At 43.8% G+C, this 16,558-nt stretch overlaps 1 protein-coding gene across 1 annotated transcript in view; it reads right to left on the reverse strand.

Moving 5' to 3' along the window:
- Positions 1-298: 298 nt before the first annotated feature.
- Positions 299-16,558, reverse strand: part of LOC106582203 (receptor tyrosine-protein kinase erbB-4) — a 236,321-nt gene continuing 220,061 nt past the window's right edge. The window contains exons 19-27 of the mRNA XM_045704751.1: positions 14,415-14,570; positions 10,861-10,936; positions 10,580-10,726; positions 9,777-9,874; positions 9,459-9,629; positions 8,088-8,304; positions 7,777-7,911; positions 7,149-7,237; positions 299-6,877 (exon numbers count right to left, since the gene is read on the reverse strand). Of these exons, the coding sequence (XP_045560707.1) occupies positions 6,224-6,877; positions 7,149-7,237; positions 7,777-7,911; positions 8,088-8,304; positions 9,459-9,629; positions 9,777-9,874; positions 10,580-10,726; positions 10,861-10,936; positions 14,415-14,570 (1,743 nt within the window). The 3' untranslated portion in view covers positions 299-6,223. The remainder of the gene's footprint in view (positions 6,878-7,148; positions 7,238-7,776; positions 7,912-8,087; positions 8,305-9,458; positions 9,630-9,776; positions 9,875-10,579; positions 10,727-10,860; positions 10,937-14,414; positions 14,571-16,558) is intronic.

Genomic DNA, 16,558 nt, shown 5'->3' on the forward strand with positions numbered 1-16,558 from the left:
CTGTAAAATGCTGTTTTTGGATATAAATATGAACTTGATGGAACAAAAAATGCATGTATTGTATAACATAATGTCCTAGGAGTGTCATCTGATGGAGATTGACAAAGGTTAGTGCATAATTCTAGCTGGTTTCTCCTTTTGGTGACGCCTGACCTTGAATTGAAAATGGATGTTTGTACTTTTGTGGCTATGTACTGTCCTAACATAATCTAACTTTATGCTTTTGCCGTAAAGCCTCTTTGAAAATCGAACAATGTGGTTAGATTAAGGAGATGTTTATCTTTTAAATTGTGTAAAATAGTTGATGGTTTAAGAAATTGAAATTATTAGATTTTTGATGTTTTGAATTTCCAGCCTTGTTAGCAATCCCGACTCGGGGTTCATTGCTAACCTGTAGCCCCAACAGGTTAAACTGGCTGTAACTGACCAGTGAGATCCATCATGACTCCTCCCAACATCACCCTCATATGCTGTCATTGCACCAACATCCCCATGACCATGTTCATAATCTCTGGTAAAACGTGTCAGTAAACTCTATAACTAGAACATAGACTCCAATCTTCCACTGCACACTTCTTTTACACAAGGAGAATGCATACAGATACAGTAAATGTTAGCTCTCAAACGAATCATCTTAAATCAGAAAAACTATTTAATGAATCATCTTAAATCAGAAAACCTATTTAATGAATCATCTTAAATCAGAAAAACTATTTAATAAATCATCTTAAATCAGAAAACCTATTTAATGAATCATCTTAAATCAGAAAAACTATTTAATAAATCTTAAATCAGAAAAACTATTTAATCCTCCAAAATGAGAATGAACAAACAGTAGCTTGAGATCTGACAAAATGTGACACACTAACATCCTGCCGTCTACATCCTAGCTAGGTAGACGGCAGGGTTTCCCAAATTCAGTCCTGGGGTCCCCCCTGGGTGCATGTTTTTGGTTTTCGACCTAGCATTACACAGCTGATTCAAATAATCAAAGCTTGATGATGATGCTGATGAGTTGGTTATTTGAATCAGCTGTGTAGTGCAAGGGCAAAAAAGAAAACATGCACCGGGAGGGCAGTACTGAGAACCAGTGGAGTCAGTGAGTAGTACACATACTGGCGTCCACCCCACTGTGTACACGTTTTGTTTTTTACCCTGGGACTGCACAGCTGATTCAACTAACCAAGCTTTATTTGCTAGGGCAAAAAAACTAAATATGCACAAAGGGAGGGGCCCGGGACTGATTTTGAGAAACCCTGCCTTAGAAAGGCTCCAGCTATCCAATCAGGCCTAATATCCAACCATGGATATTGTCTTCAAGGACTATAAGTTCTCTAGCAATTCTACCACTGTAGCGTTCACAAGGACTAGGCTCTGTAATGCCTCATGATCAGCGATCTAAACAGCTCTATATTTTCCCATGGTTCTTCCAATGTAGCTTTGTTGGCAAGGACTATAAGCACTGTAGCGATGCTACCAATGTAGTTTTGTCCACTAGGACTAGGCTCTGTACTACTTTAGCTATATAAACCGGCATATATCCACTTTCATGAACCTGCCATTGTAGCTTTTCCTAAAAGCTAGCTAATCACAACATTTTACATTGATATCATAGTCATTTAGCAGACGTTCTTATCCAGAGCAACTTACAGGAGCAATTAGTGTTAAGTGACTTGCTCAAGGGCACATCGGCAGTTTTCACCTAGTCGGCTCAGAGATTTGAACCAGCGACCTTTAGGTTACTTAAACACTAGGCTACCTGCTGCCCCACTAAGTTTTGAAGTGCTTCAGCTGGAACTCACTTGGCAAGTAATATTTTTAATTAAGGAAGAGAACTGGAGATAAACACACCGTCCAGGAAACATCTCTGTTTGACTAAAATAAAAAATAAATAACACAATGCTTCTCCAAAAACTCCCTGACTTTTTATTCCTTTTCATTCCACTTTTCATTCTATTATCATGGTAGTGGTGAGCCAATTAACACGTTTCTAGTCCTCCTGTCAGTGTTTCTAGACCAGGGTTCTAGACCAGGGTTTCCCAGGGTCTCAGACCCTTGATTATTTGAATCAGCTGTGCAGTGCTAGGGTAAAAATGAAAACCTCCACCCCTTGGGATCCCCACGACCGACCGAGTTTGGGAAACGCTGTACTAGCCCTTCTCTCTTCTACCCTGCTGCTTGTCTTCATTATTAATAAAGTGCTCCATCTGTGGATTGTCCTTCATTATGCAAACACACTGAGAAATTACAAACAGAAGCCACAATGCAGAGAAAATGAACAGTGAAATGGAGTAGGCTATCTGTCTTTTCTCTAGCTGCAATGCGATAGATAAAACATAATTAAAATTAACCGATGGAGAATCGGATGTGCTTCTGGCTGGGGAAACAATGAAGAGAGAGGTTTGGCTGTGCCAGAATGGTTAATAAGTCCTATCAAATCGCAAAAAAATCTAAAAGACCAAAATCTAAATATTTCTTTCTGGATGACAGTATTCCCCCTCTACTAGCAGCGAAAACAAAAATCATCTGGCAGTATTCTGAGACACATGGATCTGACCTCCCATAGATATGGTGTCTGTCTACCTGTACTATCTCAACATTATTGTCAAACATGAATAGAAAAGTTTTCAATGTCCTTGATCGCTGTAGCACCTGTGTTTCCTTAATGAAAATGTAATTGTGGAGGAAGGACATCTCTCCAAATGTTTTGGCACAGTTTTATTCTCCAGTCCAAACTGTTGGAGAGGGGATGCACTGTACTTTACGTAGTAGGGGAGAGAGGAATTTGGTGGTGGAGCAAATGCCTTGGTTTTATGGACCAGTTTGGTGTTCAGACAGTCTTGTTTAAGTTGTACTATAGTAATAAATACAGCATTTCAACTGTCCTTATCTGATGTTCTGTTAATCCACAGAACATGTCTGGTCTCAGGCTCTCCTATTCAGTTTGACCAGCACTCACAATGCATCTCCTGCAGGGTAGTGTCCACCCCATTGGGGCTTAGTTATGCTTCTTAACGCCCAGGACCAGGCCAAGTTTTCAGGCCTCTCCCGTCCCGGAAAAACTGGTGTCTGTTGCCTGCCACCCATCCAGTCCCCTCGAATCCTTCATTTCTCCACACACGTGGGTCATGTTCATTATGGGACACCGTAACAAACCGCTTCACAACGTCCAGGTAATCCCTCCCTATTTAAGTCTGTTGTCTTCTGTTTGGTACCTAATTAACATGACCCTGCCATCTCTTTCTCTGTCTGTCTGTCTGTCTGTCTGTCTGTCTGTCTGTCTGTCTGTCTGTCTGTCTGTCTGTCTGTCTGTCTGTCTGTCTGTCTGTCTGTCTGTCTGTCTGTCTGTCTGTCTGTCTGTCTGTCTGTCTGTCTGTCTGTCTGTCTGTCTGTCTGTCTGTCTGTCTGTCTGTCTGTCTGTCTGTCTGTCTAGTTCAGTTCAGTGTACAGTCCCCATATTATCAGTCCTCTCCCGAGGTCTTTGTAACCAGCTCTGATAGGGAAGCGAACAGATAGACTCTGCCAGGGTTTGTCAGTAAAAAAACAGATATTGCAACATATAGCAGTTTCTTATTTATATTCTATGACTGCATCGATTCAGGGGTTTGTCATTTGTCTGCCTCAGAAGTCATGTGGGTTAGAAGGAACACCATGGCTGGGTGGTGGCGATCCTCTCCTTACAGATAAGCCTATTCCCTCTTTAATCCTGTGGCACTTTCTGCTTGCTGTATTTCACTGTGTTCAGCATAGGCCCTTCAAGCTTTGCATACATATAACATTGTGGCATTTACTTGCTGAATGGCTTTGTCTTCTCATCCCACTGCACTGCCTTTGCTTCTGTTATCTCCACTGCTTTAGAACCCAAGGGCAATGGAGCTCCTGGTCCAAAAACGTAATGCACACGGCGCTAATGTTATCTCCACTGCTTTAGAACCCAAGGGCAATGGAGCTCCTGGTCCAAAAACGTAATGCACATGGCGCTAATGGTATCTCTTCCTCTGTGTGTATGTGTATATGTGTGTTTTTGTGTGCATGCTTGCATGTATGTCTATATCGTGCATGTACGTATACAGAATTAGAACAGTGTTATTGATGTGTCAAGGTTGGGAACACGTCTTCCTTTTTCGCGAGATACAAATTAACATGTTATAGCTGATATGAGTGGAGCTGTATAATAAATGTACAAATTCTACTACACATTCAGAGGGGTTCGAACCATGTCAACATCAAAGACGCCGCACAGAGCCAGCCAGCCAGTCAGCGGACAGGAATGCATCCTCCACATTATGTGACAGATGTATGGCGTGGCTGGGGCTTGAGAGACAGTCACGGAACAGCAGTGTATACACAGATGTATGCGTGTTCTCCTATATGAACCTGATATACCGCACACCAACGGCTATCATGACATTACTGTATGTGTGGATGGTGGATTGCTACAATATGCATTTAACCCAGTTGGAAAAATGTGCTGCTCCAAGACTTTCAGTGTAGTGTATTGATTGTGAATCACCGTATGGTTCTTACACAAATCTTATTAATAATAAAATAATATATTAGAGATCATGAGCAAACAATATACGGTAAGTGTAAGTGCTTCAAGTTCCTTGTTCCTTGGCCTTCATCCTGTCTGTTCACACCTACAAAGACCGATACTGTTTGTCATTACATGTACTTTTCACTTAGCCTTCTGTTGTTGTTGTTGTTGTAATCAACACTGAAGGGGCGGGGCTGAGGGTGAGTAATGGGTGCGGTATCGGAGGAGTTAAGAATGGGGCTGAGAGTGACCGGTGAGGCTGTCAATTATCAAACCAGTCCTGGGTTATTGGGTGGGGGGGAGGCTCTCAGCAGTTTATATTAAATGCCTTGACGTGTCCAAAAAGTTGGACACATTCCGAAATGGACCTGGGCCTTCCCACCCGGACCCAATATGCATTAATATATTTTTTTCAATATAGAGACCCATTCCAAATGGACCCGAGGACAACTAGATCCATTCCGCATAGACCTGTTCGGTTCCAGACCCGGTGTGATCCAATCCGAGTGAGGGAAGCAGCAGAAAAGTACATTTTTAAGCTACTTTATTAACCGGAGATGATAAAGCGCGAGGGAGAGAAGGTAGAGAGAGGTGATGCTCTAGCAGAGGCCGTGCTGTGTGTGTAGGCTACTGTGAGTGTGAGCAAGTGACACAGGGAGCACGGCAGGAGAGACGAAAGATGGCAACCAACCAAGCCAACTCGCGCTATAGTAGACTAATAGCTGCCAAAGCTAGGTTATTTATCATTGAATATGATTACGTAGTACCTGTCTTGAGTGCATCCAACCAAGAGCAGCTACTTAAGCTAGCTAGCTAGCTAGGCTAATTGAGGCTGCATGCGCTTTCTCATCCTACACAGTTACAAACAACAACGACTCCTTTTAGAATATAAAGTAGCAGCCTACCTATTGGCTCTTGGTCGTTGTAGCCTATCCTTCTCCTTGAACTTTTAATTCTGTAATTTTAATTCCATCTTCCATTGATTAGATATCTCCTAACTTTTGCCCCACACGGAGACTCTATGACTGTAGCCTACTGCCGCTTTGATGACCTATGATTGGCCAATAACAACAACAAGCTACACGCACCACTCTCGTGAAAAGCAAGAGTAGCAGCATAAATTACGCAATTTCTCTCTCTCCCTCTCTTCTGCAGCAGTCGCGTTTGGATCTTTACGGGTCCTTCCCGACAAGTTAGTTAAATTACACATACCCGAGACTCGTGACAATCATATCAGATGCGACGCAGACCCGTGACATTATTTAGAATTCTGGATCCGACCCCGCTCAGGTCCCGGATCGGGTCTCGGGAATTCCGTTACAGGTGAATCCGTGAAAACTTTCAGTGTATATTACTGTAATATTACTGTAGTACTTCTGTGTAATGTTACTGTAATCCAGTGTAGAGGACATAGACAGACAGAGAGGAGAACATCAGTCCTGGGTTCTATGGAGGTGGGAGGCTCTCAGCACTATGTCTTATAATATAATATTACTGTAATGTTACTGTAATCCAGTGTCAGTTCAGATGTGTCAGTCCAGTGCTGGTGAAGGGAACCAGGGTTGATACGTAAATATTGTGTGGCTGAGTGAGAGAGGGACTGTCCACTCCCATCCTCCCCTCCTCCTCCCCTTGTCTTCTAACTTTCCTGGCCCAGTCCCTCTTTCCTCCTCATCCTCCTCCCCGTTACACCACAGTGTTCCTCTGTCTGTAGGGTGGGGGCGGCAGCACGGTCCCAGGTTTCAGGGCGAACTCTGTCAGGTACTCCTGGTTCTCGGCCACGGCGGGCCGGATGCGTCCATTCTGCCGGTAGAAGAAGCGTGTGCTGCAGTCCTGCAAGTACTCAGGGTTGTGCAGGGTGGCCTTGGGAGGGAGGCTATGCTGCCAGTACTCTGGATTGTCAAAAGTCTTGTTCTTGTCTTGTCTATTCTTCTTGTCCAACATGATGGTGCCTGTGAGGCCGGGGTGAAGGGTATACCCGGGGTGGGCTGGGTGGGAGGGGTGGCCTGGGTGGGCGCCGGCTGTACCGAGGCCTGGAGGAACAGAGTATCCTGGTTGTGCAGAGACTCCATGGGCGTGGGCTGCCTGGACGCTGTGACCAGGGATTCCTGCCTGGGCGGTGCCTGATTGACCAGCAGTGAGGCCAGTGGCACCTGGTTGGCTTACCAGGGTGGCGAGGGGAGGGTTGTGTCCCCCAGTGAACCCATTCTTCTTCAGGGTGTAGTCACTGTAGTCTCCCACTCCGGGGTTGTGGAAGGTGTTGAGGTAGAGGGGCTCGTTGACGTATTCGTCCTCCACTCTGGGGCCGGAGCCTGCCTGTTGGGGGCCGCTGGGTGCCACCTGTCAAGTCAAGTCAAAGTTTAGTTAAAGTGCTTTCAAATAGCTAGATGGTCCATGTTATTACCATCGTATGACAATTCCATGTGTTTGGGTAGTAGATATCATGAACAAATGACTTAGACTCCTAAGGATTAACACGATTAAGGTCAAAACACACTTTACCAAAAAGGGGGAGGGGGGAAATGTCGATAACAGTAAAAAGAAAATTGTATAAAAATTCAGGAGCGAGCAGTCCATAAGAAATAGTCCTAATACTAATTAAAAAGTCGACCTGATAGGGGTTACAGCTGTCCAGGTTTAGGGCAGCTCCATTCCTCCGACGAGTCACGAATGGGTTCTCCTCCACAGGGTTGAGATAGTCTGTTAGAGAGGGTAAGAGAGAGGGGGAAGAGCGAGATATATATATATATAGAGAGAAAGGTTAGAGGCTTTCAAAGGATGAACAGAAGGCTTGCAGTATTATGATCTTACGGATATCTTCACTAGCATCTGACATGCCTCTATGTGTGTGTGATGGTGTGTAAGCCTTGGTCTCTACAGCTCTCTGTCTGAATCAAAGGGTGAAAAAGAGGAGGAGATGATGAAACCTGGAATCTGATATCACCAGGTACACTACAGAACAGTACACCCCTCTGGTAACAGACAAGGCTCATAGGAAAGGATCAGAACAGTTCACCTATTTGAGAATTTCTGAACTTTTGTCTTTTGTCTAACTGGATCAGTTACTGCAAAGCTTCAGAACTAAAAGCCGCAAAATTTACAAATCCAAGTAAAAAGTATTTGGCTGTGGATAAAAGCTATTTCAAGGAAAGTCATCATAAACAGTTAAGAAGTGCTTCCTGTAGTACATGGCATTACGTGAGGAAAGGAAAACAGTGAATAGTGACACCATGTTGTACCTGAGGTGGCCTTCTCCCTCATGGCGGTCAGGTATCCATCCTGGTCGGTGTCTCCTCTAGCTCCTCTCTCCCCCAGCATGATGGTTGGGTCTGCACTGTAGCGCTGTCCACTGCTGCTCTCCACTGGACCTGAGGCTAAATAATTATAATATTAACATTTATTTGTATAGGGCTTTTCATTACATAGGAATTTAAACGCTCTACGTAGGCAAATAAAACACAAACAAACAAACAAACAAACAAAGATAAAAAAAGACTAAATATATTAAGCATCAAGGAAGCTAAAATAACAGTGCTAAAAGAGGTGTCACCTGGTGCTCCGTCTGAACCAGGAGGTCCCGCGGGCCGGGGAGTTGCCTGCTTCCTCAGTGTGCCGTTACAGCGCTGGTCCTCGAAGCATTGGTGCTCCGAGCCGCTACCACCCTGCCCCCCTGCAGACTGGTCCCCTGGGGACAGGGACAGCACCCGTGGGATGGTCCCCATCATGTCCTCCATATCGAAACTAGGGTCTTGGTACCCAAACTGGTTCTGTAGGGACACAAGGAGAGGTTTAATGTACTGTACACACTGATGGGCTGTGGGTTCTGCAGGGGCATAAGAGGACACAGGGGTCTAATACACACTTCTGAGTGTTGGTACTTGTGTTCAAGAGTATTGGTTCAAGGGAGAGTCAGTCTCCTTCATCTCCCTTCTCCCCATGCTCCAACACTCTCCCCCCCATCCCTCATTCACCCTCCTCCTCCATCCTCCCCTGTCCTCTTCCCTCGTGTGGGTGAGTGGTCTCTACCCGTCCCCGTCACCTCCTACCCCTCCTGATCTCTCAGTCTCAGCGGTGGTCTGCAGGTGTGTAGTCAGCACTCACTGAGGAGACTCTCTCTCACGCTGTGTACCCTCCACCTTACAGCTACACACTCAGAATCACTCCTCCTCTGTCAACTCCTCTCATCCTCCTCTCTTCCTTCTCCTAGACTCCAGAGGTCACACTGTGAACCCTCTACCCTGTAACTATTTCTCCTCTGTCACTCCTCTTCTGTCAAGTCCTCCCATCGCCTCCTCTGTTGTTCCTCCTCTCTTCCTCCTCATCACCCATAACAACATACTAAATACTGTGGCTCTTGGTTTTACGTAGCCCTACAAGATTCTGTCTGTGTATGTACTGTATGTGGTAATATACACTGCAGTTACATCCTGAGAAGTGGAATCCAATTTCAGTGCAACAGATGAGTCCAACCAACATGGGAAATCAACCAGTCAACACAATGTATCCGAAACAGACATCAGAAGAAAACACTTTAAGGCAGAATTTAAGGGGAGTTTATCATGAAGAGAACACAGGTTGAATGATGGAGTAGCTCAGTGTGATCTTTGTCTTCAGTTGTATAAGACTGTTATTAAATATCAAAGGACACTTTGTAGCCAGGCTTCTAAGTAAAGAAGTTAGGAAAGAGAAATAAAATCATTTTTATAGAATATAATAGAATGTATACTGAGAAGGGCATTCTGTACACAGGTCCTTAACCTGTTGGATGAAGATGAGAGAAGAGAGGAGAGGAGAGGAGAGGAGAGGAGAGGAGAGGAGAGGAGAGGAGAGGAGAGGAGAGGAGAGGAGAGGAGAGGAGAGGAGAGGAGAGGAGAGGAGAGGAGAGGCGAGGCGAGGAGAGGAGAATGGAGTGGAGCCTTACCCTGTTGGAATCAACGTGTGTCCTGGGTGTGTACGCTAGCGGTGGGATATTAAAGGCATGAGGGACCAGGTACTCCTCAGCATCCATCAGATCCTCCAGCTCCTCCTCATCCAGCAGGCTCTGGAAGAAAGTACTGTCATTGGGGCTGGGCAGCTTCATACGGTCATCACCCTGGAGTGGGGGGAGGGGGTGGTGGGGGAGAAGGAGAGGGAGGGAGAGACATACAAATTACTGAACAGTCATGATATCCACACATCAGAGTGTCATTCACGCTACTCCCCAGGATAAGCAGGGGTATAGGAGGGGAAGGTAAGTCACCTGGATGACCAGGTAGCGCTGGGGGTCCCGGGCCATCCTACAGAACTCTGCAGCCAGCTCCTTGAACTTGGGCCTGCTGTCTGCGTCTATCATCCAACCTGGAGGGGACAACAAATAACTTTAGAGATAGAGAACACGGACAAGGTATACTGTAGGAGGATTCCTCAATGCAATGTAAAGGAGAGAAAGAGAGAGAGACACACACACATACGCATCATGCATACTGACGCCACACACACACTCACCACCACACACACTGCTGCTATAGTTTCCATTTCTATTTTATTTTATATATTTATCTTTAACTATGCATTGTGGAAATGGACACGTAAGTAAACATTTCACTGTTAGTCTACACCTGTTGTTTACAGGGTTGGCATGGGTACTACAGGGGCATTGGGCACAGGATCATGAAGGAAGGTGACAGAGGCTGTTGGTCAGTCAGAGACACCCTGGCCCCAATGTGTGAGAGGAGGGCCACAGCCAGAGGAGAGAGAGGGGCCACAGCCAGAGGAGAGAGAGGAGCCACAGCCAGCACAGTACAGCCAGGAAACACAAGGATAGTGCTGGAATGGTGTCTCTGCCTGGACAGGGGGGCATAGTACCATCTGTGATCCTACCCTATAGGTCTGGGGCCAAAGCAGTGTGTGTGTGTGTGTGTGTGTGTGTGTGTGTGTGTGTGTGTGTGTGTGTGTGTGTGTGTGTGTGTGTGTGTGTGTGTGTGTGTGTGTGTGTGTGTGTGTGTGTGTGTGTGTGTGTGTGTGTGTGTGTGTGAGTGAGAGAGGTTAAACAGGGTGGCTTACATTTGACCATGACCATGTATACATCTATGGTGCAGATGGGAGGTTGGGGAAGACGCTCTCCCTTCTCCAACAGGTCTGGGATGTCCCGTGTCGGGATGCCATCATAGGGCTTCCCCCCGAATGTCATCAGTTCCCAAATGGTCACCCCTGAGAAGAGGTGTAAGGTTAAATGTTTTTGCCAAATATAATAGATATATTGGAAATCTTATGATTTCACCAGGGATCTTACTTAACTGTTAAAACACATCAGTTGATTGATTGATGTTAATGCCCAGCCTTACCATAGCTCCACACGTCACTTTGGTGGGTAAACTTCCTGTAGTGAATACACTCCAAGGCCATCCACTTGATTGGCATCTGGAGGTAAAGAGAAACATATCTTTTATTGCACTTCTGAATGTCTGAGTAATGGCTAATTTATACCCAACGTACTGCAAGTGCGCAACGTAAGAAGGCAATTAGCTACACATAAATGGCTTTCACTTAATAGGCATCTACAAGTAAAGAGAAGAAGAGCTTATATTTTTTAGCAAATGTTGGAGAACATGAACTGAATAAAAAACAAAGGGCTGGTTTTAAGCCTAGTTCTGGAGTAAAAAGCTATTTTCCTGGAGATATTCAATTGAGCATGCTTTTAAGTCCAGGACAATCAGCCCATGATGTCTAATTCTCACCCTATATAAATACTACGGATGTATTTTTATCATGTGAGTTTTCCTGTTGTTTCTATGTCAGTGACCCAATTAGAGGAATAGTAAACTGTTATAGAGCTGTGTCCAGTCCAAGATTAGTCTGAAAAGGGAGTAAAGTTGCTATCTGTTTACTGATCCATTTGGGGTCAACTTAACCTTCACTAAAGTTGTTTGTATGCCATATAGGCCTGTGTGCTAATATGCTGCAAATACTATGCCAACAAGGCATTTACAGTGGATGTTTACTTGATAAATTAAATATGAATGAAAGCCCACTGAGCTAAAATAACTCAAACGAAAAGACAAAAATACCATTTTATTTCAGCAAAGCCACAGTATCGAGCTCCTGTTGTGCTAAAGCCTTCTAAAACCAACACAAATCTTTGTCAATATGAAAACCCTTTGCCATTTTTGCAGGGTCATTAAGCATGTTTCCATTGACCCAGGATTATAAAAAAAAAAAGCAATGTTGCAAATTTTGGGTGACTGATCTGTAATGGAAACAGTAGATATAGGATACATTTTCTAAAGATCCACAACATTTGTATCCGCTCGACAAGGGGGATTTTTCTTTTGTCTAATTTTCTTAATTGAGACAAATTGTAACGCGGGTCGTATAAAGGGGACCAAGGCGCAGCGTGTAGAGTGCTCATACTTTTCTTTAATGAAACACTTAACCAAAAACAACAAAACTACAGCCAACAGTTCCGTCAGGTACACTTGACAAAACGGAAAACAACTACCCACACCAACACATGAAAAACAGGCTGCCTAAGTATGGCTTCCAATCAGAGACAACGATAGACAGCTGCCTCTGATTGGAAACCATACCTGGCCAAAACATAGGGAAAAAAACATAGAATGCCCACCCACCTATCACACCCTGACCTAACTAAACAATTAAAACACAGCTCTTCAAGGTTAGAGCGTGGCACAAATGATGATGGAAACTGTGTTTTTTGAATAAATTATGATTCCTGAATAATTTTAAAGGTACACAGGGAACGTGATGTCATCGCGGAAATATAAAGCTCCACTCCACATTTCATTTTAAAGGCCTACTGCTTTCTAAATATATTCTTCAACTTTATAACAATCATGTTTGTTTGCCCGGATTGTTCTGACTTTCAAGAATGACTGAATTGCTCCGCCTTGTTTTCTGGTTGCCTGGCAGGTTTCATCGTCCAATTACTTCAGATCTACAGGAGTGCAACTATCACCCTTGCATGTACATAGGCGATACGCTGGCACATGATTAGAATATAGCAAATATGAGTAAATTGTTATTGCATATAAACGCACCCTAACAGGCAGCTGTCACATCTATTTTCAATGCAAACTTTCTAAATGTCGACAATTAATGTAAACATAGCTAGTGTGATGCTAGAGACCAGGGCAATGTCCCAGATGGCACCCTATTCCCTATTTAGTGCACTACTTTTGACTAGAGCCCTATAAACTCTGTAGGTCCTTGTGAAAAGTAGTGCACTACAAAGTGAATTGGGTGGATTTGGGATACAGACACACCCCAGTTTAGATGTCTACCCACATTAGTATATCCTATTGATTATAGTCATATGCTCAGTTTTTGTTTTAAATACCCTTTAAAACCTCATGGATTTTACCCTGTTTTTCAATATTCAACCTGAAGCATGGATATGCATATTCTTTATACCATTTGAAAGGAAACACTTTGAAGAATGTGGAAATGTGAAATTAATGTAGGAGAATATAAAACATTAGATCTGGTAAAAGATAATTTGTTCCATCATCTTTGAAATGCAAGAGAAAGGCCATACTTTCAGATAGGAGTCTAGGTGTAATTTAGATTTTGGCCAACAGATGGCAGCAGTGTGTGTGCAACGTTTCAGACTGATCCAGCAAAGAATTATATTACTGCACAATATTTTGTATCAAAACTGCAAGGAGTTTGTCCAAATGTGCCGAATCGGACAATTGATACATTTTCAAGTACATAACTATAGCGAACATACAAAAATGCTATGGTAATAAATCATGTAAGTTTACACACTCCCAGGAATGTCATACATGATGGATCATTAGCTTATACACTAACTTTCACACATCTAGATGGCCGGGTGGGGTGGGTGTGGAGTCAGAGACAGCAGTGGGGTCAAACTGTAGACCCTAGTTCCTACATTTGAACATAAAAATGGATTTCATCAAACAAAACTATGCTACATTTTATCTCTAGGACCCTCAGGATGACAAATCAGAGCATTATTACTGAATGTAAGAACATTAATTACCTCGAGGTGAATGTATCAAACCAGTTTCTTTGATAAAAGTGTTTTGTCGTTGTGCACTCTCACTCACTGTAATAGCTACTGTTAATTGGACACTGCAGTTAGATTAACAAGAATTTAAACTTCCTGCCCGTATAAGACTTGTCTATGTCCCAGAAAGTTGGCTGTTGTATACAACATCATTCTAGTCACATTAGCACACGTTAGCAACAACCTTCCCGGTTTAGGGACACCCATCCCTTAGAGGTTAACAGTATCATAATCATACAATAGAACAAGCACCAGGGCTTTTTAAAGAGGAGGAGAGGAGAGGAGAGGAGAGGAGAGGAGAGGAGAGGAGAGGAGAGGAGAGGAGAGGAGAGGAGAGGAGAGGAGAGGAGAGGAGAGGAGAGGAGAGGAGAGGAGAGGAGAGGAGAGGAGAGGAATAAACCCAGGCAGGAAACAGCCCTTTCTCCCCCAGGCCTAAGAGCTGCCCCCCACAGAGAGCTCACAACACAGTGGGATGGGAATCACATCGCAGGAGGCTGGCTGCAGCTTAAACAGCTGAACTGATTCACTGGGCTATCTTGAGTGTGTCCAAAATGGCACCCTTTTCCTATAAATAGCATTACTTTTGACCAGGGCCCATATGGGTCTGGTCAAAAGAAGTGCACTATAAAGGGTTCCATTTGAGAAGCAACCTATTGATTACTTTAAGAGGAGGTTGTGTGTGCGCTATTCACTCAGCACACTACGGTGAAGGGAATACAAGCATCTAGAAGAATAGAAGTGACAGAGAACAGACAGAGAGGAGAAAGGAGTAGTGAGAATGAAACAGAGAAAAAGCACAAGGTAATGTTTTTGGAGCATACATTCTCTTTTCCTGGCCATGCTTACCTTGCCCCCGTCAGCGTTGTACTCCTTCTCATTGATGTCCAGCAGCCGAGCCAGACCAAAGTCAGTGATCTTGATGTGGTTGGGGGACTTGACCAGCACGTTACGGGCTGCTAGGTCTCTGTGCACCAGTCTCCTCTCCTCCAGATACATCATACCCTGCAAAACACACATACACTGTTACTGAACAGTGAAGAAACATTGACATCATTATTATCATTATCGGCAAAATAATAATAATCATCATCATCATCATCATCATTATTATCACCATCATTATCAGTTACAACATCACATATCTTTTAGACACAAAACTATCACCAATATTATCAGATTTGCAAAACTTTAATTAACCATCATAATTTATTTGACTCTTCAGAAGGAGAATACATTTCATAACAGTGTATTGGCAAAGTTTCATACTTTTTTATTGAACAATTAAAAAAGAATTGTCACACACAATTTAATGAATAGATAGTTTGCAGCGATAACACCCGACTGAGTCTTTTTTTTTCTCTGAGAATATCTCATTCCAAAATCATGGGCATTAACATTGAGTTGGTCCTCCCGTTGCTGCTATAACAGCCTCCACTCTTCTGGGAATGCTTTCCACTAATTGTTGGAACATTGCTGCTGGGACTTGCTTCCATTCAGCCACAAGAGCATTAGTGAGGTTGGGCACCGATGTTGGGCGATTAGGCCTGGCTCCAATTCATCCCAAAGGTGATCGAAGGGGTTAAGGTCAGGGCTCTGTGTAGACCAGTCACGTTCTTCCACACCAATCTCGACAAACCATTTCTGGATGGACTTCGCTTTTTGCGTGGGGGCATTGTCATGCTGAAACAGGAAAGTGCCTTTTCCAAACTGTTACCACAAAGTTGGAAGCACAGAATCGTCTAGAATGTCATTGTACGATGTAGCGATAACATTTCCCTTCACTTTAATTAAGGGGCCTAGCCCAAACCATGAAAAACAGCACCAGATCATTATTCCTCCTCCACTATGCATTGGGGCAGGTAGCGTTCTCCTGGCATCTGCCAAACCCAGATCTTACTGCCAGATGAAGCATAATTCATCACTCCAGAGAATGCGTTTCCATTGCTCCACTCCAGCCGACGCTTGGCATTGTGCATGATGATCTTAGGCTTGTGTGCCGCTGCTCAGCCATGGAAACCCATTTCATGAAGCTCCTGACGAACAGTTATTGTGCTGACGTTGCTTCCAGAGGCAGTTTGGAACTTGGTAGTAAGGGTTTCAACCGAGGACAGATGATTTTTACGCACTACGCACTTCAGCACTCGGCTGTTCCGGTCTGTGAGTTGTGTGGTCTACCACTTCGTGGCTGAACTATTGTTACTCCTAGATGTTTCCACTTCACAGCAACAGCACTTACAGTTGACCGGAGCTGCTTTAGCAGGGCAGAAATTTGACGAACTGACTTGTTGGAAAGGTAGTATCCTATGACGGTGCCACATTGAAAGTCACTGAGCTCTCCAGTAAGGTCATTCTACTGACAATGTTTGTCTATGAAGATTGAAATTTTATACACCTGTCAGCAATGGGTGTGGCTGAAATAGCCAAATCCACTAATTTGAAGGGGTGTCCACATACTTTTGTATATATAGTGTATCTGCGTGATAAAAATCCAGAAATGTATTTTGAGGAGGAGAGAACAATAAGGGGTAATTGATTTAAGTGTGTATGGAGGGAGTGTGTAGCAGAGACCCTATGCATGTCAACGCTGCTATTGTTGTATAACAGGGTTTCTTCTGTTTCCCTCTGACACTTGAGGTCAGGAGTCCCTGCACCAAGAAAAACATGTAGATAAAGCTATATATCTGAGCTGCTTACCCAAAATAGTCTTGCAGACTGAAGTTCAATGTAGAGATAAAAAATATATACACATTTGTTCTTGCTCAGTCTTCATATTAATTTTATATAATTCAGCCAGCCCCGATGTTTCAGCTCCTATCACCATCCTTCTAACACTACAACACTGTCCCCTCGAGTCCCGGGAGAAGATTTAAATGTGAGTGTGAACTGATCTGAAAACTGAGGAGCACAGTGTCTCGAAGAACTAAAGAACAACAAAGAGAAAAATCAAGAACTTCAGCAGCCCACACACACACTGAGAGGGTCCTGAGTTT

This window comes from Salmo salar, chromosome ssa21 (genome assembly GCF_905237065.1).
Source record: "Salmo salar chromosome ssa21, Ssal_v3.1, whole genome shotgun sequence".
NCBI classification, from domain to species: Eukaryota; Metazoa; Chordata; class Actinopteri; order Salmoniformes; family Salmonidae; genus Salmo; species Salmo salar.